The sequence below is a fragment of the Copadichromis virginalis genome, linkage group LG3 (assembly GCF_057382275.1).
Source record: "Copadichromis virginalis isolate Kocher_CV1m ecotype Utaka linkage group LG3, C_Virginalis_male_GT1.1, whole genome shotgun sequence".
Lineage (NCBI taxonomy): Eukaryota > Metazoa > Chordata > Actinopteri > Cichliformes > Cichlidae > Copadichromis > Copadichromis virginalis.
The window spans coordinates 29,188,703-29,214,701 of NC_140620.1; the positions used below are offsets into that span (position 1 = coordinate 29,188,703).

Below are 25,999 nucleotides of genomic sequence, written 5' to 3' on the forward strand. Positions count from 1 at the left end.
ATATACTCTAGGTCCACTTTCTTGGACTGCTGCTGCCTGAAATGGGCTGTGAGCTAAATATTCTATCTGAGTATCTATGAAGAGGTTTATGTTGCTGCACTGAAAAACCCCTTGTGTGTGAATGTGTGTGTGAATGTGTGTGTGAATGGGTGGATGATTGAATTTAGTGTAAAGCGCTTTGGGCTCCTTAGGGACTAAGTAAAGCGCTGTACAAATACAGGCCATTTACCATTTGTGATTGATTTGGTTTTTAGCAGATTGTCACAACTGAAAATAGTTTACATAGAAGATACTGAAGATACTAGATTTTCAGTATCTAACTAATGTTTTGAAGTTGTAAGGCTCAACTTTGAAGCCTACATTCTCCATTCCCAGATTGTGTTGCACTTCGTCAAGTCTCTCTACCACTCACTAAGTATTTGGCATTGTTTACAGACAAGTCAGCATCATATATACATGTTACAGGCAGTCAAGCATCTGCTTAGTGACCACTGCAATCACAAGGGAACTTTTGGTGCAGGTTTTTGGTTCTTTATGACTGATTTTAACTAGCAACTGCCAAAAACCTCCTGCAACCAGTTTGTCGAGGAATGCAGATTTGCCCTTACCAACCTTCTTTCCAAGCTCCTTAGACCTTACCAACCAGTTACTAAATTCTAACCAAAATGTGCAGTATGTAGAGAACCACTTCATGTGTTTTTACACCAAGCTCACTAAATATGCAAAGCAGATCCAGGGCTACTGTCACTGACTGCATGTTTGTAGAGTTGGAGATCATTCACAAGAAGTTACAAATGGAATTATTACATAATTCATCAAAGGGATGCTTTTGTGGCACACAGACAAGCATGTAAATATGGTAATTTTTTTCCCCAAACCCAGTCTGAACTTTAGCCACAAAGCGAAACACATTCTGATGTACACACTGGCAGACTTATTCAAAGTGGACAGTTAAAATAAAAAAAACGGACTCTGTAAGATTCTTGAAAACAAAATGCATTAAAAAATTCTAATTGGGGTGTGGTTGATTTTTTTTTAAATAACCAAGTGGTATAACTCTATTTATTTACACTGTGTGATTTTTATTAATATGTTTATCTTTACTTCATTATGTTTTATGCATAATCATCTGTTTTGATTTCATATTTGTGAATGCTGGGGGACATTTGAATATAGAAATTCTCTTGCTGAGGAGACAGGCTGACACTTGCATTATCTGTCGCCCCTAATTTGTTGATGATTTGTTTTGCAAATATTGGGTCAAAGATTAAAGTTATTGAAGATTAAAGTTTGATCTGCTTACACCACAAGATAATTTTTTTTTACTAGTTCATCAAATTTATTAATTTACGATAAGGTTGATGTAAATGTCCGAACCACATTCATTGTAATCTATCAAAAACCAAGAGAAAGAGTGACAGTGTCAATAATATCTAAAATCTGACTTATTTGTAGACAACCAAATTTACCAAATCTGTACGTATAAGATAGTTATGACTTATTTTTGTAATCTAACTGCTTCACTGAATTGGAATTAGACAACTATAAAATATGCTAATGTTTTATATTATTCAAATATTTTATATTTGTATGCAATTTGTGCATTTTGTTATATATTTGGCATTTCAGTCTGACACAATTTTCAAAGTGAAGTTCTGCTTATCAGATCATTAGCATTATTGACATAAACATTATTTGACTTCTATGGTCTCGTCCTCAGTTTGGACACTGAGTTACAGAAATTGACCGTGAACAATGATTTGTTTTGCATCATGCAAAAACCCCACAGCCCTCCTTCCACCTCTTACACAAATACAATATTTTCCTCATGATCTAGATTTAGATCATTCTCAACAGTCTCTGATTCTTAGCACAACAGACAGAAGATCTAATATAAACACCATTGACAAGGTGGGTTTCATTTAAAGCTTTCAGGTGTTTTAAATATTTTATTGTTTGATGATCTAAAATAACTTTCTTATTGATGTTTTTATTGATTAATTAGTATTAGTGCAAATGTTTTCATATGATATAATACCAATGTCAACATTTCAAAAGAGGATGTTTCCAAATGTCCTGCCAAATATCAACGAATCAATCAAATATTCAATCAATCAATTTTTAAGAAGACACAAAATTTCCTGTATTTTTTCATCGCTGTTTTTCAAAATGTCATGTTCCTCTTTCAGATATGACCATTCACACATCTTCTGACTCTCTTCTTCATCCCAATGCTTCCTTGGTCATCTCACAATTTCCTTTAGACTTGTACTGCCTCATGTCCAGACCGAGCTCCTTCATCTTCACCACATTCTACATCGCAAACATCTTCCTCCTCATCCCTCTCTCCAGCAAAATCCTCTACCATGGTTTCCAAGAACGCCAAAAAAATCATTCCACTTCCTCCGGAGCAATGATGAGTCACACAGACAGCATTACCTACCACATGGTCATCATGGAGCTGAGTTGTCTCTCTGGGGGTATCTTCTGTTGCTGGGGTATATTCAGGCACAACTTAACAATATTGTTTGTTGGAAGGCTTCATTATTCTTTCACTGTGTATGGCGAAATCTTATTTCACAACCTGACCTGTATGGAGCGCTATCTGGCTGTCATTCATCCCATTACCTACCGGAAACTGAGAAGTGAGAGAGGGACCAGGATCAGGAATGTCAGCATTGGCTGTGTCTGGTTGTTGTCCTTTTTCGGAATGGGTTTGGGGATGATGAAAGATGTAATGCTAGCAGTGGATTTTTGCCTCTTGGTATCATCTTTGACAGCTGTCTCTTTCTTTAGCCTTTCTGTTCTTTTTGTTTTAATCCATCCAGGCCCGGGGGAACAGGGTGTGGGCAGGAAGAGGGTTGACCAGTCAAAGCACAAGGCAATTTACACTATTGTGGCTATACTGGGAGCATTGGTGTTGAGGTTAGCAAGTGGTCTGGTCTGGGCTGTTCTCCTTGAGGCAAATGAAAGTAATCATTGTGTAATAAAGGGATGTGTTTTCTGGTTTAATCTGCCCTGCAGTCTGGTGTTACCTCTGCTCTTTCTACATAAGGCAGGAAAATTAGTTGTAGTTTGTAATAAAAAAATATCCAGTGAGGTTGAAAGATAAATAAAGTAACTACAGATATAAGAAGATAAAGATCAAAACAAAGCGTGTAATTGACACACAAGGTCACCATGTCCATTTTACGCTTCGCCAAAACGTGAAATAAACACACATACAGACATTGCAGTAAGCTGCAGTAACAGCAGATGAGGTATGGCCATATCACAGTAGACTGTCGTGTCTATAACACATTTCTGATGTGATACTGGATTGAACACTGAATGCTGGTAAATCACTGTGCTGATCGTAAGTGCATATTTATTTAAATTTTATTTGATTTTTTATGAGTTAAAGAAGCCCACTTTAGGTCAAAGTTTCTTCTGTTTTGATCTTACTTATTGTTTATAGACATGTCTGTCTCTTTAAATGCTGGAACTTTAATGTTTAAATGTTACCAATTTCTTGTGAGGATTTCTTAGTCAGCTGTTTGATTAAAATTAATTTAATTTCAAGTTAAATAGATGTCTCTAAATTAATGGAAATGCTTTATTATTCTTCCTGTGTATCCGTCTGGTTACAAATCATGTAATGTTCATGTACTTGCTATATTATCTTATTTCTGAAATAACAGATAATGTGATTTTTTGGTGTCAGAGAGAGAGAGAGAGAGAGAGAGAGAGAGAGATACCAGGTGACTCTTTATTGACTCTTTTTTTCTATCTGAAAGAGTGACACCGTCTCTTATTAATGATAAGGTACACTGTGCATTGTTTGGCCACTTTTCTTGGTGAGGACCAAAACTGCCACCAACAAAAGTTATTATATAAATGAAACATAACAATTTCTTCATATGTCACAGTTTGTATATTTTACCTCTATTTTTGATGCATTTAAATACAATTTTGTCATTTACTCTCTTTTTTTTGCATGTATTGTTTAATTATTCCATTATTTCAAATACAGAGGCAGCATCAGTGAAACAAATGCATTTTGAAATTTCCAGGCCACTGCAATCAATTGCAAATGTAGGCTGAATTGATAGACAGAAAATGTTTTGATCACATAAGTGGAAGTTATTGTTTTACAGCAACAGGATAATGACAAAAATTGCACAGCCTAAAAAGTTAAACAACAAAGTTAAATTTAAAGTGTGACAGGACTCAAGGTAGGCAAATTTACCTATACAACAGTGATTAGGGATGGGTATTGATAAGATTTTCACGATTCCGATTCCATTTTCGATTCTGTTTAACGATTCGATTCTTTATCGATTCTTTTTTAAAAAGGAGAACACTAAGGTCCATCCATCCATCCATTCGCTTCCGCTTATCCTTTTCAGGGTCGCGGGGGGCGCTGGAGCCTATCCCAGCTGTCATAGGGCGAGAGGCAGGGTACACCCTGGACAGGTCGCCAGTCTGTCGCAGGGCCAACACACAAGGACAGACAACCATTCACCTCTCATCATGATCACCTAAATGCACAGTAATGTCAGGTTTTGTAATAAGACAGATCGCGCTGACATAATATGCACTGTTAGTTGATTATTTACCTGCCGCATTAACGGAAGAGGACGTGCAAACGTTACCGCTGCTGCTGGGTTGAGATTCACGAGTCCGGAGCGGAATTAAAAACACGACATTCATTTAAGGTCAGTGTAAGCTTTTGCATATTCGCAGTGTTTCCTCCCTTAAATGAAATATCTACTTTTCAAGCACTGCAAGTTGCCCTGTTGTCATCCGTTCTCTTAAAGTATAACCAAACTTTTGAGCGTTTGAGCCGCTTTCGCGCCGTGTTTCCTGCCAGGTAAATGACGCTCCGCAACGTGGTGACGTCATTCGGGGCGACTGGAATCGATAAGGGAATCGTTTGCAAAAATGGCAATCAATTCCAAGGAATTGAAACAGTGGGAACCGGTTCTCAACAAGAACCGGTTTTCGATACCCATCCCTAACAGTGATCAAAAGTAAATTACAGATGAAGTAGTGAAAATTGCATTACTAAATAATATGTAGCCTATAAATAATAGAAAAAAAAACAGCTACAAGCAGGTATAATACATGCTATAGCTGTGACTGTTTTTATACAGTTTTATAGAGAGCAGTACGACTAGTTACCTGAAGTAAAGTGTTATGGCAGCGAGGTTGAATCACTCTGAAATAGAAGGAATTCTGGGTTGCCCATGATGGGGAGCAGTTCGTTCAGAAACCTCCTGCCCTTCACTGACTCACTCACTGAAGTCCAATTATGCTTCCAAATTGTCTTAAACTGGTGGTGGTCAGAGGGCCCGGTGGCGCCAGTGTCCGGCAGCCTCGCCTCTGTCAGTGCGCCCCAGGGTGGCTGTGGCTACAATGTAGCTTGCCATCACCAGTGTGTGAATGTGTGTGTGAATGGGTGAATGACTGGATATGTAAAGCGCTTCGGGGTCCTTAGGGACTAGTAAAAGCGCTATATAAATACAGGCCATTTAAACATGCAGAAAAAGAAAAAATCAAGATCAAGAAAATATGATTCATTAATAAATATCTTAATGTACTGAGTCAGCTTCTAACAGCTATCTTAGTAAAAGTCCAAAAACATCTGCCAGAAACACAACACAGGAAAACAAAACCACAGGGTTTTCAAAGAAATCAATAAGAAATCAATAATGTCAAGGCCCATCCATGAGCATAGCAACTCTCGGCTAAATTGCCTTATTTTATTATAATACAAACCAGTCACGGTTTACATCATTCTTGTTTGTATACTGTGATGTCCTAGTAAAATATTTGATGGATTGCTGATTTAAGTTTATGATCTGTCACGTTTTGTTTGCCATGCCATGCAGAACTCTAATTTGTATCATAGATTGGAAACATTTTTTAAAAGGTTGAGATGACTGATGCATTATTTTTGCGGTGCTTTCTGAAAAAAACTGATGTTTTTGGTTGGAAAGAAATTACACTGTTGAACAGTTTAAATTTGTTTTACAGGCAAAACTTTCATGTTATCCAGATACACACTAATGTGTTAACGCACTGTATATTTCAATGAGGCATCGGTTTATCCCTATATATAGCAGCAGTAAAGTAGACATGGTACAAGGTAGGTGTTTGTGTGTGTGTGTGTGTGTGTGTGTGTGTGTGTGTGTGTGTGTGTGTGTAGTGCATGTTTGAGGCTTTTTTATCATTATTTTCTTTTCATTATTATTCTATATTTTAAACCATCAAGACCCTTCTGCAGATATATCTCATGATGCTTGCATTTATTTGATTGATGCAATGCCAAACAATAACAATAGTAATAATAATTAAAACAGGAAAATTAATTTGCAGTGTAAAATAATAATATCCAATGAGTTAGATGATTTGGTTAACTGTTAATATTCAATTAGTTAGAAATAGAAAGATTGTTCTACAGTTTGGGAGGATGTACACACTTCAGTCAGTGACAATACAGTAAAAATACCATAGCCACCGCCTTGCAGCCATGAACATTTGGTGGTTGCTTGGTTACTGGGTTGTTTTTTTTAATGTTATTTTGTTTAATCTTCCATTGTTGTGGGATTATTATTATTTATTTATTTTTTACTTTTGTTTTTTTGTTTTATTTTGTTTTTTGTTTGTTTTTTGTAAGAACCCATGATAATGAGCGTATCTTTTCTGTGACCTGTTTTTTTTTTTTTTTTTTTGCAATACCGAACACCATTTGCCTTTCATCATTTTTGCAGTTCTGCAAAATGACATAGGCAGTCAACATACAACATACAACATTTTTGATACAACGCACCAACTGTCTCTAATTCTGGGGGTTTTGTTTTGGCTGAAATCTGAATGCAAAAAACTTATGTGACGGCAGACTGACTCTTATTGGCAACTTGTTTTGCTTTTGATGCATCAAAGTGACTTTAAGATAAATTAGTCAAGGAATTTAACAAAAATAATTCTGTCAGTATTTGTGTTTGTTTGTCTTTATCTTAAATGTTAAATTAATCTGCTCTTTCAGCCAACTATATTATAGCGATAATAATTAAACCATTAATTTAAGATTATATGGGAAAAAAATCAATCAGGCTGTAGATAAATCAACTATGCTGGTAAAGGTTTATGTTAATAACCATGGCACCTTTCTGTTTGAATAAACAGAGAGAAAAAAAAACAGTTCCCAGCCTGTAATAATTTGCAGGCTTATTAAATGGTAAAAGACCTGCATTTATATAGCGCTTTTCTAGTCCATAGGACCCCAAAGCGCTTTACACTATATTCAGTCATTCACCCATTCACACACTGGCGATAGCAAGCTACATTGTAGCCACAGCTGCCCTGGGGCGCACTAACAGAGGCGAGGCTGCCGGACACAGGCGCCACCGGGCCCTCTGACCACCACCAGCAGGCAGACATGGGGTTAGTATCTTGCCCAAGGATATTTGGCATGCAGCCAGGATGCAGCCAGGATGCAGCCTAGGATCGAACCATCGACTTTCTGTTTAGTAGCTGACCTGCTCTGCCACCTGAGCTACAGCCACCCCGATACCAAAGATCGGGGTGGCCACAAAGATACCAACAAGGACACTCTGGGCGTTTCCTTCATTTGCATAAATACAGACATTTTTTGCAGTCACAAAAAATGTCTATAGTCAATGTAATAATGATAATAATAATAATAATAATAATAATAATAATAATAATAATAATAATAGAAAAACATTATATAGTTTAGTTTTAGATGTATAACATGGATTTGGTAGGAGTGGTAGTAATTTATTTTATCAACTAATATATATTTTTAGCAAGGGTGTGTGCCCTGATATATTCCTGGAAAAAAATACAGAGCAATGGAAAATATTTTCCTATAGAAATGAACCATGACAGAAGATTTACAGAGCTACAATTTCTTTTGTGACATGCAAAACCCCTCCTGACCCATCCTTCCATACATTATTCAAACACATTCACTGATGTTTTAAAGTGCTTTATATTTTGGCCACGTAGGAGTTTATGACAGTGTCTGAATTACACGCCGTGGAAGTGAGATTCGACTGCCGATGAGGTGAGCCAATATTTTGTTTGTATTGTTTGATGTATGTTAGGTTTAAATGCCATCACTTAAAATAAGCACAACACTGTTCAGTTGCCAGTTTACTGAAAACATTGTGAAGTACCTTTGGTGAAGTAATCACCGTTTCAGCATTACTATACAAGAGTTCCTTTTTTATTTTTTTTTAACAAATCCCTGCCATTTTTCTCTGTGTTTTATTCCAGATGTCATTCAACTTTTCCTCCTATCCGAATCTTTCATCCGTCAATTCTGATCCCCTTTATAAGTATTGTCTCATTTTAAAGCCAAGCTCCTTCGTTTTTATCACATTCAGCATCACTAAAATCTTCCTCCTCCTCCCTGCCTGCATCCTCATCCTCTTCTATGGTTTTCAAAAATGGCAGCAAAACCATACTTCATCCTCAGCAACAATGATGAGTCACTATGACTGCTTCACCTACCACATAATCATCATGGGTGTTTCATCTGTTGCATTGGTATTTACAGGGACTATCTCATCATAGTGGAGGTGGGGACCGCTTTAATTTCTTTCACCTGGTACGGAGAGGTGTTCTTCCACCTCCTGACCTGTTTGGAGCGCTACCTAGCAGTCGTTCACCCCATCACCTACCTGAGCCTGAGAAATAAAAGAGGCATAAGAATTAGAAACATTAGCACCATCTGTGCTTGGCTGTTTTCCTCTGCAGCAATGAGTCTGGTAATATTGGGGAACTTGTTTCTGGATTGGTGCCTTTTGATATTGTCTTTAATCCTAATCTCATTCTTTAGCCTATCTGTTCTCCATGTTTTGATTCATCCAGGCCCAGGAGAACAGGGTGCAAAAAAGGAGAGGGTGGACCAATCAAAACAGAGAGCATTCTATACTATTGTCATCGTACTAGTAGTGCTTGCGTTGAGGCTTGCTGGGAATCTGGTTTGGGGTGTTATGAATGAGTCAAAGGATAGTAGTAATTGTGTTATAATAACAGTAGTTTTCTGGTTTAGTCTGCCCTCCAGTCTAGTGTTACCTCTTCTATTTTTACACAAAATGGGAAATTACTTTGTGGTGTGTAACAATACCTAATATAAAAAAGCGAGACTTACAAAACCAAAAGGACCACAGATACAAGACGAAGATATTTTTTAACCTCTATTTATTCAAAAGCTTTGGCTCCACAGTGCCTCAGTATGACTCCGGTTCTTAAGAAACTAATCTAATGTTGGATGCTGAATTCACCTTCTCAAATTGCTGTTGAGGTTTGTCTGTCTGCCCTCTGCTAAGGTTTTGAGTTCATGAGAGTACAGAGACAGAATCAAGCAGTTTGGTCGTGCCAAAAAGTTTTCAGGGTGCAGTGCAACTCATTACATAAATTGTACTTATTTCCATAGTGTATAGAGAACAACGTTTGTGCCAACATTTCACAAAAAAGTTAAACAGCTTGTAAATGCTTATGTATATAATGCATTCTCAATCGCTGACATTGTTTGGTTTTCATCAAAACTGGGAAAAGACATGGTAAAAGTTTTCATCTGAATAGTATCATCTGCTGGTTTGGTATCAGAGGGTAGATTTAAATATATCACTAGCAGAGGTTTCTTTATTCTTCCATCTGATGTGATTTTATATATGGTTTTCTGTTGCAAAGATGGGTTTGGTGATGACTGAAAACATCCTCATGAAAGTGTATTTCTGTCTGTTGAGGTTATCTGTAACTTCTTTCTGTAGCCTTTTCAGTTCTCTATGTTTTGATCTAGGAGAGGTAGATGGTTGCTTGGGTGTTGTTTGGAGTTAGGCATCGGGTTATTCAGGGTGTAGGAAGTAAATGTTTGGTGACAGCATGTTTTGTCTGGTTGAATCTGCTCTGCACTCTGGTGTTAACATTGGGGTTTGCACTCAGAACAGGAAAATCGGTTTGCTGAGAGAACAACATCTTCACTCCACTTCTGATTTGTTTTGACAGTGTACTGTACATAAAAATGATTCATATAATTGTTGTATTTACTGCTAAACTGATTTCATAATCATATTAATCAAACTGTTATCAGAATGTCTTTAGTTTCTCATTAATTATATAGAACAATTAAAATCCCTTGGTAGAACTTGGTTTGACTCTTACTTACTTCACTGCATAGAAAATCCTTTACTAGATTAGCTTTTTCTATTTTCTTTGTAATTATCATGTACTATGTGTCATGAATGACACATAAACTTCAGCGACAACAGTAATTCCTTCTTTACCAGTGTTTGAGAAAGTTTCTTTTATGAGCTATAATAAAGTTTGTGTCCATGAAAAAGTAGAGTGAAAGTCTGACCTTTTCATACCGTAAAGTTATTTTAAATTTTTTTTTTTTTTAAATTAACCATACAAAAAAAAAAAAATCAAATCAAATATTCAGCCCTCGTTACACCTGTTACACATGCATGCAATGATGTTTTAAAGGCCGTTTTGGATTAGTTCAGAGCAATCTCTGAGTCTAACATGTTTGCAAACCCAAACTGTACAACCAAGCAAGCAATGGTTTCAAAAAACTGAAGGAAAACTAATTACTAAAAGCACATTTAAACCTTTAAACTATGTTTCACATTTGTTTAGCAATTTATATTCAGTGAATCACACATTCTGCGCTTTTGATACTCAAATTGTGTCACACAAATAGTATAAAATAACTGAATTATTGATCTGAGGGACACAAAAGAAATACAAAAATATCTTTAGGTACTAAAAGTACAATCTAAAATATGAATTGGTGATTTAAAATACTCTTTCCCTTAGAGGAAGGGTGTGGAGTTCAGTCATCCGAAAGCGGCTTAGAGCAGAGCCTCGAAAGGAGTCAGTGGAGGTGGTTTGGCCCTGGGGCAGACCCAGGAAACACTGGAGAGATTTAATATCTCTCTTCTTGCTTGGGAATGCCTCAGTGTTCCCTCAGATAAGGTGGAGATGGTTACTGGGTTGGGGGAGTTATGGGCTTCCCTCCTTAGAATACTGCCCTTGTGATCAGTGTGTGAAGGCCACACACTGAAGTAAGTTAACATAACAATGTTGCTGGGGTTTTGACCTTTTTGTACGTTTTCCTACTAAGCCAGGTATCCTTCTCATATTTGCATAAAAACCCAACAAGGCTCAAATTTGAATGACATTATGAGGAAAGCGGCTCTGAACTAAATTGCTTTGTTTGATTTGCACACCAGGCATCGTTGACATGCATGTCATTTGAATTCTGGCAAATGATCATGTTAATGGACATTGTAATGAGTTAACTTTTTATGCTTGTGTGTGTGTGCGTGTGTGTGTGTGTGTGTGTGTGTGTGTGTGTGTGTGTGTGTGTGTGTGTGTGTGTGTGTGTGTGTGTGTGATTTACATTGCTGTGCTTGAGAGCCACCATCTACCGGAACCAAATTCCTTGTATGTGTCTGCACATATACTTGGCCAATAAACACGATTCTGATTCTGATCATCATCCGTAATTTGTCATATTCCTTGAAATTGTTAAAAAACATTTTTCCTCATACATAATAAAATACACAAAGACAGCAAGGCAGTTTCTTATACTTGGAGCTACTGTTATCCGAACTCTTCTTTAGATATATCACAGTTGGGCACTGCTATTTTTGGACAGTGTAACATTAAATGGTTTTTTTTTTTTTGCCTGTCCCGTTTGGATCTTTAGCCATCAGAATTGTTGTCTGAAGGCCAAGAAAGATGCCAAGTGGATCATCATGGCCTTGCCATATTGGTCCATTTGATTGACCTTTATTCTAATTATGTATTTATTTTATTTTTGTTTTTTAAAGACAGGACAGACATGACTGGGGAATAGGACAGGGAGAAAGAATGAAAGAAAGAGAGGGAGCGAAAGAAAAATAGAGGGGAGAACAGATGGTGAGAAAGGGGGGAAGAAAGAGAGAAAAACAATCAAAACACCTGGATCACCTGTATGGAGATAAAAAAAAGCCAGAAGAGAAAACAAACAACAAAGAGCAACATAATAAAAACAACACCATCACAATAAACTAGCTAACAGTAGATACTTTTTTAATTTCACCTGTTGAGAATGAAAAAAGAAAACAAGCAGAAGAAAACGAAAGCAATAGAATAAACAACATCACGATGATCTATGGGAATATAACTGTAAATACTAAATATTAAACATTATTGTGCAGCACGTAAGATCGACAGCGCACAGTGTGCTTTGAGGTAGGAGCCAAAAAGGGTGTAGTTTGTGTGTGTGAGCACCCGTGTGTACACCTGTGAGCATGAGCGTGCTTGTTTTTTTAAAAGGTTCCTTCATGTAATGATCTGCTAGAGGGTGTGGGCACAGCCCCGTCCTCCAGGGCATGAAGCAGGTATGGAGGAGATCAAAACTCCAGACATCCAGAGGCCCCCAGAACACAAGAGACCAAGGAAGACCAACAGAGGGGCAGCCGTGCCACTGTCCCAGAAAGAGCTGAGGAGAGTCCCAGATGAGCAGCCGCGGAGCAGAAGCCAGGGGGAGTTGCAGTGACGTGCCCGTGAGCTCCGCCGGCAGCCAGCTGTGCCTGAGTGACCAAGCCCGAGGCCGAAAGGCCGAGGGCACCCCACGCCCGAAGTGGCCCGAGCGAGCCCCAGGCTCCAGGCCCCGATAAGCAGCCACCAAGGAGTGAGCCGGTGTGTACCTGGACGCCCACCCCTGGACACAAAGAACCACCAACGCACCGATGTCTGAGGGCGTCTGCCACTGGTAGGGTAAGTGGTGGGGGGAGATAGGCCTCCAAATCTTAGAGGGCCTGAGATGTCCCCAGAGAGGTGGCGTCTGACACCCAACCTGACATATAGACACAGACATACAGGCACACACAGATACAAACATCCATTCGCACCCTCATGCTCTCATATGCACTTACTCCACACTCAACCAACGTGGAGACAGACATAAAGAGACGCTGTACACACGATCACACTCCCCAAGCGTACTCTACAAACCGGGTCTAGGTACCCCCGCCCCTGGAGGGGGAAACTGCACCCAGACCCAGGTGGTGTTACCCCTTTCCCTGCGGTGGGGAGAAGCAGACCGCCCCGACTCCGCAGCAGCAGGGAGGCCCCACACCCCAGACCACAGTCGGACGGCCAACTCCTCCTCCTAGCCCCCCCGCTCCAGCAGGCCACAGAGAACGGGGGTGAGAGAAGACTCCAAACCTCCCTCCACCCGCTCATTGTAGTGTTGATGCATGTGTGCTCGAAGGTGCCTTTAAAACCCAGGAGGGCATGGAGCTACCTGCCAGAGAGCAGCAGGTAAGCGCATGGTCCCTCCTGCTAGCCCTCAATGTCTACGTGTATTTAAAATTGAGGGGTGGGCAACGACGCCAGGGGTGGTCTTTTGGATTTCGTGTAGCGTGCCCACCCCCAAGATCCTATATGTATGTGTTATGAGAGTGTAAGTAATGTGAATGTCTAAGTTGTGGGATAAAATTGAGGTACAGGCAGGCAGAAGGGGACAGGTGGGGGGGGTAGCCTCCTCTGCACCCTGGTGACATACCCCTACTCCAAGGCCCTGCATGTGTGGGTGGTTGTGGTGGAGCGGGAAGAGGGAGGCAGCTGGAGATGGGGAGGGAAGGAAGGGAGGGGCAAGTGACCCCTCCCTGGGTCCAGCTCCCCTGCTGACCCCAGTAGGCACCCCCATACTCCGCGACCCACCAGGGAAAGGGGGCCCAGGCCCATCCGGACCGGGGCCCAGTACAGCAGCGCCGCCCGGCCCCACAGAGCCACCCGACCCAACCTCAGAGAAAATTGCACCCACCCCATCATCCACTCATCTTCCAGACTACACAAGACAATAGACGCCCAGCATGAGATCTTCCTCCACCTCTCCTGTATCTTCCCCTCCTGCAGAGTGAGTTCCTGAAGAGAGGAGAGCTCCTGCAAGATGTAACAACCTCCCCCACCAGTTGAAGAGCCCCCCAGGTGGCACCCTGCGCCAGGACTGGGCCCCCATACACCCACCCGCCCACAACCCCGGCAACACACCAACCAGGACCCAAGCCCCTGAGGCCCAGCCAGGGCCCCAGCCCAGAGACGGAGCGCCCCCAGAACCTCACGCCCGTCCTGGACCCACCCAGGGGCAGCCAGGCTACCAGGTCAGAAACCCACGTCCGTCAGCACAGACCCTCCCCTAGCCCCGCTGCACGCAGCCACGAGGAAACCGTCACCTAAGAGCCAACAGAGCCCTTAATAGGCCATGACCAATACCCTGGGTTGAGCCCTCCAAGGAAGATGCTCCTGGGGAATCCCCCGACGTCCTAAGCCTGTCCCTACTCCCACACCAATCACAACATTAAATCATTTTAAGGTGGTGCATTTGTAAATACTTTGGCAGGTTAAAGGCTCAAAAAGTGGGCCTCTTCATGTGAATACTGCCTTTGTGTTTGCTGATTATATAAAGTCAGATGCACTAGTACACCAAACCAATTTTATATTATCAACAATAAGGTCTAATTAACTTTGTTTGTAGTTTTGTCACTAAAACACTTGGCTACTTGACCCTTTTCAGCTGATCAGTGCATTTGTGAAAAAATTGAGACAACACAGGAAAAAAAATCCTATTCCATTATGAAACAAACAAGAAGCAAGTATTATTGCTTTTGAGATATGCAAACAGCCCACATGCCAGTTGCATTTTACTTGTAACACAATCCAAACTACACTCCATACACAAATCTTTCATCTGACTGATAGCTGTCCAGCTGCGTACAGTAATTAAAGCCAAGTCTGAAACACTGGCCACAGCAGTGGTTGGTTTCTGTGATGGTATGCATTCAATATTCGTCTTTAGTTCAGTATTGCTCTTCATTTTAAGAATTTCTCTTCAAACTGCAAATTACAGAGTTGAGGCTCTTCACATTAGCTGCTATGAATACTTTTATTGAGGAAATTTTCTTTACCTTTTACTACAGTGAACTCTACACAATGTGATAGGTTGACATTATCAATTTATGTAGAAGGAAAAAATGTGTGTAAGTTATCAGGCTACTTCAGACATAGTGTACTGTATTTAATTAAAGTTGGTCTGTTTAATGGCAAAAGTTTGACAAAAATAATTACTTAAAGAGATGTTAAACTCGGTTGTTTTTACCTTTATTTGCATAAAGTTTGTCAAGTTTTTCTAACAAAATGCAACAGAGGGTGGAATTTTTATCTTCACTTACCATCAAAGTGAATTTGCCTACTGCGATTTACATGTAAATCCTTATTACATAGAGAAGATACTTTTAATGGTTTTGTAATATGCAAAGAAACTGTCCATTCACACACACACACCCCTGATGCACAAGTACAAATACACATAAAGAACAGGGACCAAAGCCCTGCAGTCCAGTTTGGAGAGCAGCAGTCAAAAGATAAAGAAGAAACACTACTGGAAAGGTGAGTGACTGTTTTTGTATTTGGTAGCACTTCATAAGTTTCTCACTAGATGTCGGTAACAACCCATCCAATCCACACATGAAAAAAAATGAACCTCCATTCTTCCACACAGTCTATAAATTCAGAAGTGAAATCCAGCTTTTTACATCCAAGCTTGCAGCTTGCCAAAATTAAACCTATTTTGTCAAAAGATGATCTAAAAACAGTAATTGATGCTTATACTCCGACTTGGCTGGATTACTGTAACTCGTACCTTGATATTAGCCAGTCGCCCTTTCCTCGTCTTAAGTTGGTGAAAAATGCTGCCACACAGCTTTTAACTGCTACACAGAGAAGGGAGCATATTACTGCCATTTCATCTATCCATTTCACTGGCTGCCTATTCAAATGTATTTGTTTTAAAAGCACAAGTAGCTATATGACCTAATGCACCTGTAAACCCCTTCTTGGTCTCTTAGATCAGCTGACCAGTTATAAATGGATGTGCTGAAGACTCATAAGAAGCTCCGGGGTGGGGGGGAATCAGGGTTTTGCATTTGCAGCTCCGAAATTGTGGAATGCACTGCCATTTCAAATTAGAAAAGCATCCTCAATTGACCCAACTTTTTGGTTTGGCTTTTAATCCAGTATAGAAACGTTAATTTTGGTTGGATTTTATTGCTTTTTGTTCTATATTGTTTATTGTTATTGTATTTTTATTTTTAACATTTTTGTTATGTTTAGCACTTTGGTCATGCTAGCTGTTCTTAAATTTCACTTGGCTTTGCTTTTGACCTCCAATCATGGAATGTATTATGGTATCCAAAGAGTTCAGTTATGGTCTGATCTGACCAGACTATAAATGCTGTTTCCTTTCCTTTTTCCTCACTAATGGAGTCTTGCCTGGTGACCATGCATATAGGCTATGGGGGCATGAAACACCAGCTGATTCCAGTTCTTTCTGTAGCTCTCCACAACTGCTCCTTGACTCTTGGACAATTCTGGTAATTCTTTCCACCCCTCCATCTAAAATGTTCTTTACACTTCTGGATTATGGTTCAGGAGTTCTCACATGAACCTTCAATAGTTTAGAAATTCTTCATTAACCAATGCCATCAGTATGTTTTATAGAACCAGATGATATTAATTTTCTTTAAGTGTCATGATTTCTTCCTGATTACCGACAGATTTCAGCTGCCGTCATGACTTTCTACCTTCTTTTCTTCATGTGTTCAACAATTTTACCTGTATTATTTCACATGTTTACATATAAATGTATGGAAATCTATGGTTTTATTTCTTTGTGTATGTGGATTGAATCGGTTGCTACTAGTGATAATTTCATCTTAATAAATATCTTTAGAAAGATATTTATTTTCAAAATTGGTAATGTGTTCAACATTTATTTATTTTGGTGTGTGTGTGTGTGTGTGTGTAATTGTGATTACTGTATTTTCAGCACTATAAGGCGCACTTAAAATCCTTTAATTTTCTTTAAAAATTGACAGTGCACATTATGTATGAATTCTGGTTGTGCTTATTGACCTCGAATCGATTTTATGTGGTACATGGCGCTCAGAAATCTGTCAAAAAATGTTTTAGTAAGACTTTGGTAAGCTACAAAGCCGCAGTACTTGATGGATAGACTGAGCATTACAGCTACTGAAGTCAGGAGCCTCGCGGAGTGATCTGGGTCTTATAACATGACAACATTAGTGAATCAATGGTACGGAAGTGGAGGAACCAAGAAGAATGGGTTGAGTAAAATTTGGCTTATCTGACTGTTTTGTTTCACTTAATGCGCTTTATAATCCGGTGCACCTTATGTGTGAAAACAGACCCTTTCATCGACAGTCCGGTGCGCTTTATGGTCCGAAAAATACAGTATATTAATATTATTGACAAGCTAACATCTCATTTTTTGATGTATGTCCCCTCTCTTTTGATTTTTCTCCTTCTCATATTTTATGTCTCCTTCTCTTCTTCCTCCTCTTTACTTTAAAGTTATGTCTGTCAACTCCTCATCCCAGTCTAACACCTCATCCGTCTTTGATTCTTCACTAGTTTGTTTTTTTAATAGACCTAGTACTATTACCTTCACTGCTTTCTGTATTAGTGACATCATCATCATCCTTCCTGTCTGCATCGTGGTCATCTACCTGGGTCTACAGAGATGGCAAAAGCAGCGCTCTGCCTCCAGAGCAGAAACCACAAGCCACTCTGACATCTTCACCTACCACATGGTTGCTGTTGAGATGATCTGCATTTGTGGTGGCGCAGTCGTCTGTGGTGGAGTCTTCTGCAATATTTTCTTCATGATACTTGCTGGAATGCTTCTTGTCAATTCCATCTCAATTGGGCAGATTTTTATTCATACGCTCACCTGTGTTGAGCGGTACCTGGCTGTTGTTCATCCAATCACCTACATGGGCCTCAAAAACAGGAATGGGGTCAAAATCAGAAATATTTTACTCGTATTCACTTGGCTGCTTTTACCTACAACAGTAGGTTTAAAATTTCTGCCTATTTCTTTAAACCTTCTCATAGAACTTTCCATCTTGGTTTTTGCTGCAGCTGCTGTCTCTTTCTGTAGCTTCTCTGTTCTTTGCACTCTGATTCGTCCAGGACCTGGAGATGGTAGCAAAGACAGAGAGCGAGCTGACAAGTCAAAGATAAGGGCATTTCACACCATTGTAGCCATAACGGCAACTTTGATGTTAAGGCTGAGTGGACATGTGCTTGTAATTTCAATTTACTTCTCCCCAGTGGTGAGCATGGGCATCCGGTGTACAGTGCTGATGTCAGGAATCTGGTTCTCTCTGCCAAGTAGCCTGGTGTTACCTCTGCTCTTTTTGCATAGAGCAGGCAAACTACTGTGTTGCAAGAGTAATGCAGGACCAGAATGAAAGTAGATTAGGAATGTTACAGCACTGAAAATTCCGCAGTCATTTTACAGTTTGACAGAAGATTATGTATATTTAAGCATTTCTTTCTTGCCCTTGCGAGTAGTTTATCCTTTAAGTTCGGGTACTCTAACAGAGGCCTGGGAGTTAAAGGCTTCTGTGCAGTATCATTGATAATACTAGGACTGCACTCTCCTGGAGAAAGATCTCGGATGTTGCTCCTAGGATCTGCTGGAGCCACTCATCTAGCTTGGGGGTCCCTGCACAGAGCACTCTGATTACTAAGGGGACCACTGTTACTTTCACCCTCTACATTTTCTCAAGTTCTTCTCTCAGCCCTTGGTGCATTTCCAGCTTTGCATGCTTCTCCTTGCTTTCATTCAGTATTGCTACATCTATTACTACGGCCGTCTTCCTCTGCTTGTCCTACAAGTACTATATCAGTTTGGTTGGCCTTCACCAGTTTGTCTGTCTGTATATGGAAGTCCAACCAGAACGGGTTACATGAAGAGGATGTGGGACCTTTGGATGTATAAATATATATATAATCAACCAAACCAACAACAACAAAAGAAGAACTGCACAAAACATGTGCTGACAGACATTTTGGATTTTTTCAGATTGTCATAACAGTAACCTGCCCTTGAGACTGTTATATTATCAAACATAGGCTAAAATGTCTATGAACCTGATACAAAATTTGCATCTCTCTGAATACCGAATAACAGTTGGTTATTGTGTACACTGGTTATATAACATGCAAACAGATGCGCGCACACACACACACACACACACACACACACACACACACACACACACACACACACACACACACACACACACACCCAAGTTGATGTATAAACTCCTTGAACGGTACACTTGTTTATATCCAGACTCACACAGGTCAGAAGACCAGAAACAGAAGACCTAGTGAGTAAATTCTGAAGGTTTTGCATGGTAAATCATGTCATGTATCATTATGTAAAAACAGTTTATTACAGTAACTTTGCAGTTCCTAATTAATTTCTAATTTATTTTTAATGGTTGTTGTATTGTATAAATACAACTTGAAAGAAAATACACAAGAAGTAGTGTAGATCAAGCCATGGCTTTTTATCATCATCCCTTACAAAACTGTTTTATGTCGTTATTATACATAAGATATTTGAAATTTGTGGAATACATTTTCTTTGAGCAGTTTATATTTAAATTAATTTATACTCAGATTACTTGTGCTTTGTATAGAAGAACATTGATTCCTCATGCTGTATAAGATTTTTCCTTGTAAATAATGTTTTCTGTTGTCTTGAAATGTTTGTGCAGTTTGTGCTGTATCAATAATATTTGCTGTATATCTTAATTATAGATATACAGCTTAAAAAATGACCTTACACTGAATTAAGAATTCCCAAAAAGTTGTATATGACTATATACCTTGTTGAATCATTCAGGATAAATAAATTGGGATCAAATGTTTAAGGAGGGTTGGTTTATCTGCTTTATTAAAATGAGAAATCTCTATGATCGAGATTGACTAGTGTCATCAAAACCCTCCAAGCTAAAAAATTGGAGGTGCTTAAGTGCTAAAGGTCAAAGGAAAAGACAAAAAGAAAAAAGACAAATTTAATAGCATAGATATGTTACTGTACATGGCACATGTAATACAAAGAATAGCCTTAGAATCACCTCGGCAATCACTGAAGTGTCACATTGAAATTGAGAAGTTGATTTGATTAACTATCAAATCTAAATTTTCTATTAAAATGAACATCTGACAACCAGGAATAAACTGACAGTGTCAACAACTCATGCTGTACATTCAAATTAATTTATGGCAACACCTGCCTTAGGCATTAAGATTCAGAAGCTTCAGCCTTTGCTTGTGTGCATAACATAAAAATTTCAGCCAGATACAGAACAAAAAAAGTGGAAAGTGCAAATGAGCTGATATCAAAAGGTGACTGTTTTACTGTTTTATGCAGTTTTCCTCCTCTGTTTAGAAAAGGCACAGGTATTTCTAATCTGTGAGTCATGCATAGCACTGGTTAAAGAAATGTTTTATCAAATCCTGAACAGCATCATTACCAGAGATGGGCAGTAACGCGTTACTGTAATCTGATTACTTTTTTCGAGTAACGAGTAAAGTAAGGGATTACTATTGCAAAAACGGTAATTAGATTACCGTTACTTTCCCGTAGGAACGCTGCGTTACTGCGTTACTAAAACCGTGATTTTTTGCGAGAATGTCTCACGACAGTGACGTAAGCGAGTGCGCCGTTAGTGACAACAGCTGTGTGCAGATCAACAATGGATCACATATCGATTGTGGGAGAGAGTATGAGCATGCAGCGTTTAAAGCGTGGAAGCACTGGGAAACTCACAGAGACACTGCCGTATCCTTCCACTGACCGCTGCACACCTGCACCAGGGTAAACCTCCGCCTACCGCAGTCCTGCTTTACAGGTGAAAATAGAGCAACAGGACCGCTGAGTCTTTGACTTTATTTATGTTCTGCTGTGTTTTACTTGCATCTATTTGAAAGAGTGAGTGTAAACAAAAAAAATATTTTATTTTATGTGCTGGAATGTGCAGAAAATAGGTTTAAATGTTAAACTCATTTATTCAACTCAGAGAATGTTGCATATAATTAAATTTTTGCTTGATGCATAAAGTTAAAAGATTAAAACTGATAAAACAAGTTAAAAAAAAGGGACTTTTCCATTTGATTACATTTTGTATGATGGATTATGTAGAAAAAGTAGAATTGGGCTGAAAGATCTATCGCTTTATCACCTATTCAGGTTGTAAATCGTGTTTTTAAAAAGTAACTAAGTAACTAAGTAATTAATTACTTTTGAAAATAAGTAATCAGTAAAGTAACGGGATTACTTTTTGGGGGAAGTAATCAGTAATTAGTTACTGATTACTTTTTTCAAGTAACTTGACCAACACTGATCATTACTGTGTGATGCTAGAGTGCCCTCAAATTTACACCTGGCCCGGACCAATTAGAAAGCAGAAAACCAGCCAAACCAGGCAAAAGTTTGAGTTCTTATTTTAATGCCATTTAGAAATAGAGATGGCACGATACCACTTTTTTATGTCCGATACCGATATCATAAATTTGGATATCTGCCGATACCCATATGAATCCGATATAGTGTGTTTTTTAATCAATAAACTTTTTTTTAATATCTTGCTGCATTTTGTATAAGTTCATACTCAAGTTAAAAAAAAACAAAAAACACTAAAGCTATTCTATTATACCTGTATGTAAAAAATACACTGGACCCAAAATATTTCATAGTTCAGCAATACTGATCAATCTAATAAACTTAAACCTACACCATCCTCCCTATTCTGGTATTTTAAAGAGTAAGCAACCTAACTAATAGGGTTCTAAAACTCCCAGCAAAAAAATAAAAATTACAATAAGGAACCACCCACCCTCCACCTCATGATGCTTAATCGACGTAATCAACTTTAATTTGATGCAGTGTGAAAAAAAAATGCACAGAAATCAATTATTTTTCAAGAATAATTAAATAGATTCAACATCTTTCTTCAACAGAATTGCAGACTGCACAGATGGTACCTTTAAGACAGGTGAGAAAAATGCTGTAAACAAAGAATGTTTTAATGGAAGTGTTAATTTTGTTTTTTCATCGATCACACAGTTTTTGAAGGAATTCGACTGGTAGGTTGTTCCAAACATCTTGGAGAACTAACCACAGATCTTCTGTGGATGTAGGCTTCCTCACATCCTTCTGTCTCTTCATGCAATCCCAGAAACACTCAATGATATTGAGATCATATATATTAGACTTAATAGTTACTATATACAGTAATGGACTTCTATACATTTTGCATCAGATTAAAACTTTGGGTGTAAGAGTCAGATAATTATCTATTGAAAGCTTGACATTTTAAATGAGAATAAGAAAGAAAAGTATGTCTTTGTGCCCCCTTTTCCCTGTTAATGCCCTATCGGCCCCCTGCATAACTTTGCTAGACCCGCCCCTGCACAGTTACAGCCGTCAGCTACATAGAAAAGGATCCTGGTGTAGAAAGTAATATTAAATAAATTCTAACAACAGCTTATCAAGCTTAAACCTGCTGCTGTTATTCAGCCGCTGGTTTCCTCTTTGGGGTGAGAAGTGGGCCAAAAACAAACAAGAGAGACGGACTCGCGACAGAAAAGCCGATCAGCTGATCATTGATCAGTTTCACGATTGAAGTAGCAGCAGGAGAGGGAGGGAGAGAGAGGCAGTCGCTCCATATATAGGTTGTTAAGCTTAACGTGGGAATGCTTTACAAACATTCAGAGATGAACTTACACACTTGCTTTGTCTGTGAAGGTTCTCAGTCATCCAGGTCATCGTAGGAGCTTTCTTTGCAAGCTCCTTTGATTACACACTTGCTTTACTTCTCTCTAGGATAACTTTCTTGGAGATGAAATGCCGGTTTGGTACCGAGGCTCCAAATGCTCAACCAGACTGCCCACAGGTCTGGCACGCCACAGCTGCTCTATCACATGATGCATACTGCTCCAACGTGCTACGGTTATGAGCCAAGTTACGCCATGTCGCAAGTTTTGTGAGGTGCTTGTTTGATACTTAATGGATCGGATTACATTTTTTATTTCTCTCAGATATCTGATCCAGTAATTTAGGTCAGTATTGGACCGATACCGATACTTAATATCAGACCGGTCCATCTCTATTTAGAAATAATAATAAGATGCCCTAACTTTGTTACCTTAGCTATGATTTACTTAGTTTTTTCTGAGGCAACTAGTTTGCACAATTTTTGCTTAGGTTTGGGGAACTAATTTGATTTTACAGTGTGTCCTCTGGCCCAGCTAAATGATAGAGAAGCAAATTAAACCTTGTGAAGTAATGTAAATGAATATATTTAACACATGTTTGGTAGTGTTCATATTATTATGCCAATGATATCACACAATTTAAGAGGAAATAACATATTTTATTAATGCAGTTTAAATAATTAGTATTATATCTATTTTGGCCTAACTGGCAACAACTTTGGCAGATATGATACAGGTGATAGTAATGATTGCAATGCAGATCATTACAAAGATAAGAAAACAAAACAAGAAATTAATTTGATAAAAATTACAAGATAAACCAAGAAAAACAAACATCTCATATCTTTCACAGCTAAATATGAAACTTACATACGACATGGAAGTGTGACCAGCAGGAGGCACTATTTAAACAGGAGACACACCGTAGACATGCAGTCAGTTTACAAGGTTTAATGTTTTTGTAAGAAAGACATTTCTATATACGTAAAAAGCAGCACCAGATAAGACAAGATACAAGAACAACTTCCTTATTAAACTGTAAAATAAATTGTGCTTCACTATATTAAGACAGGATAATTGCTTTTTTTAAAAAATATAAACACTATTTGTCACACATCAAATGCCCAGTGATCTAAACTTCAACTTGAAGGGAAAACAATACTTAACAAAAAACAACTAATTACTTGCACCTGTGCTTATAAAGGGAAAAACAACCAAGCCCTGCCTACAAGGGGCGATTTCCAGACTAAGGTCTCACCTGTCATATTTGCATGCTGACCATGTTATTTAGCTCAAAATGCAGCTAGGTCTGAGAACAGCAGCTCTTCATATATGTATGCAAATCACCGCTGCTGGGTTTTTATCTGTGCAAGAAAGAGCATGTCACTCTAATTTTTGCTTCCCTTCGATTTCAGCCAGTTTGTTTACGATTCAATTTTAAAACCTGCTATTTATCTTTAAGTCTCCTAAAGGCTGTGCCCCATTTTATCTATTTTATTTTTATCTGAGTTGCTGCACCCTTATGTCCTGCCTCATTCCCACAGGTCAGCAGATGCTTTTGCTCGTTCCAGTGACACAACGTCAACTCGGAGGTGACAGTTCTTTTGTAGTTGCAGCTCCGAAATTGTGGACTGATTTTCCACCACACATCAGGCAGGCTCCTTCACACACTGTTTCTAAATTTGTTTGAAAACACAATTTTACTTCCTGACAGTCGACCCAGTTACTTTTATTTACTTGTTTAACTTGTACAGCTATTTTGTGTTTCCATATCTTTTACCTTCCGGGATGTCTTTTTCTTTTTATTTGGTGTTATTGTAAAGCATTTTGGTCAGCCCTGTTGTTGTTGGGTTTTTTTTTGCATTTCTGCAAAATAGAAAAAAAAAACACTTTACTTAAAAGACCCTGAACCTCTTTGTATGATTTTCTTGCACCACAGCAGCTTCCCTGCCCTATGTAGAAACAGCAAGGGTAACACCAGACTGCTGGGAAGACTAAACCAGACTTCACATGTTATTAGCACACAAACATCACTTCTACCTGATGCATTCAGAAAAGCTCGAAAAATACTCCAACTAAACCTTAACACCAGCACTGCCAGTATGATTAGAATAGTGTAAAATGCCCTTAGCTTTGATTTGTCAACTCTTTCCCTGTTCCTTTCCCGTTCTCCTGGGCCTCGATGGGTCAATACGCGCAAAACAGAAAGGCTGCAGAAAGTGGTGATGATTAAAGACACTACCAACAGGAAAAAGTCCACAACAGTGGAAGCAAAATTTGTGATCATGGAAACAATTGCCACAAAGGAAAGTATCCAGACACAGAAAATGGTGACATTTCTTATTCTGACCCCTCTCTCATTTCTCAGACTTAGGTAAGTGGTGGGATGAACAACAGCCAGGTAGCGCGCCACACAGGTGAGGATGTCAAAGAAAATCTGTCCATACCAAGTGAAATAAAGACAGAGTGCCCCTGCTGCTATTATGCTTAGATTAACCCAGTAGATACCAAAACAGTCAAGGAAACACGCAAGGACACCAATCAGTTTTATGATCACTGCATGGTAGGTGAAGCTGTCACAGTGTGTCATTGTTGTTGCTGCTGAGGAGGTGGAGTGCCTTTGAGACCACTGTTGGAAACCATGGTAGAGGACAAGGATGCAGAGAGGAAGGAGGAGGATAATGTTGGTTAAGCTAAATGAGACAAAGACATAGGAGCTTGGTGTGATGAAGAGGCATTTCATGTTAGAATACAACTGAGGATTGATAGAGGAAAGGTTTGGATGATCAAATGAGCCATTGGATGCCATATCTGCAAAAGAAAAAAAATCAAATAGTTGAATTTTTATCACAAAAGGGGTTTTGCAGCTGATGTCTGCTTTTGAAAGGATAAAATGAGAAGATTACAATGTCATGATCCTGGGTCCTTTTGACCCAGCGTTTTGTGTTTTCTCTTCGCGATTTTGGTTCTGTTCTTCCTCTGGTTAGTGTTTACTCTGTTCTGCCCGGGTGTTCCTGTATCTAGTCCGCGTTTCTTAGTTTGTGTCCTTTCATGTGTAAGTTCCTGTTTTATTGTGAAGGTCTGTGTCTTATGTGAGTGTTTTCAGTTTGCCTCCCTAGTCTCGTCATGTTAATTACTCCCAGCTGTGTCCCCACCTGTATGTAATCCCCCTGTGTTCTCTGAGTGTATTTAAGTTGTGTCTTCTGTCATAGTAGTTGCTGGTTCGTCTGTGTTGTTTCCCCTCGGTCTCCCTGTATGTATTTCCCCGGACCTCCCTGCACCGTCATTCTTGGTTTGTGTTGTTAGTTTACCCAGTTTAGGTTTCAGTTTC

General features: G+C 39.1%; 3 protein-coding genes and 1 pseudogene across 3 annotated transcripts; 3 read left to right on the forward strand and 1 right to left on the reverse strand.

The window, feature by feature from the left end:
- The first annotated feature begins 2,191 nt into the window (after window positions 1–2,191).
- Window positions 2,192–3,112, forward strand: LOC146713998 (uncharacterized). Its single transcript, XM_085439427.1, has one exon. The coding sequence runs from the start codon at window positions 2,192–2,194 to the stop codon at window positions 3,110–3,112; it is 921 nt and encodes a 306-aa protein (XP_085295553.1).
- Window positions 3,113–8,286: 5,174 nt separating this feature from the next.
- On the forward strand, window positions 8,287–9,146 carry LOC146713999 (uncharacterized; annotated as a pseudogene).
- Window positions 9,147–17,513: 8,367 nt separating this feature from the next.
- LOC146714000 (uncharacterized) lies at window positions 17,514–19,798 on the forward strand (the record flags this gene model as incomplete). Its single annotated transcript, XM_085439445.1, has 1 exon — window positions 17,514–19,798. A coding segment is annotated over one exon (831 nt), but the record flags the coding sequence as incomplete, so codon positions are not given.
- Window positions 19,799–24,559: 4,761 nt separating this feature from the next.
- Window positions 24,560–25,411, reverse strand: LOC146714001 (uncharacterized). The gene has a single exon (XM_085439455.1). The coding sequence runs from the start codon at window positions 25,409–25,411 to the stop codon at window positions 24,560–24,562; it is 852 nt and encodes a 283-aa protein (XP_085295581.1).
- Between the last annotated feature and the right edge of the window lie 588 nt (window positions 25,412–25,999).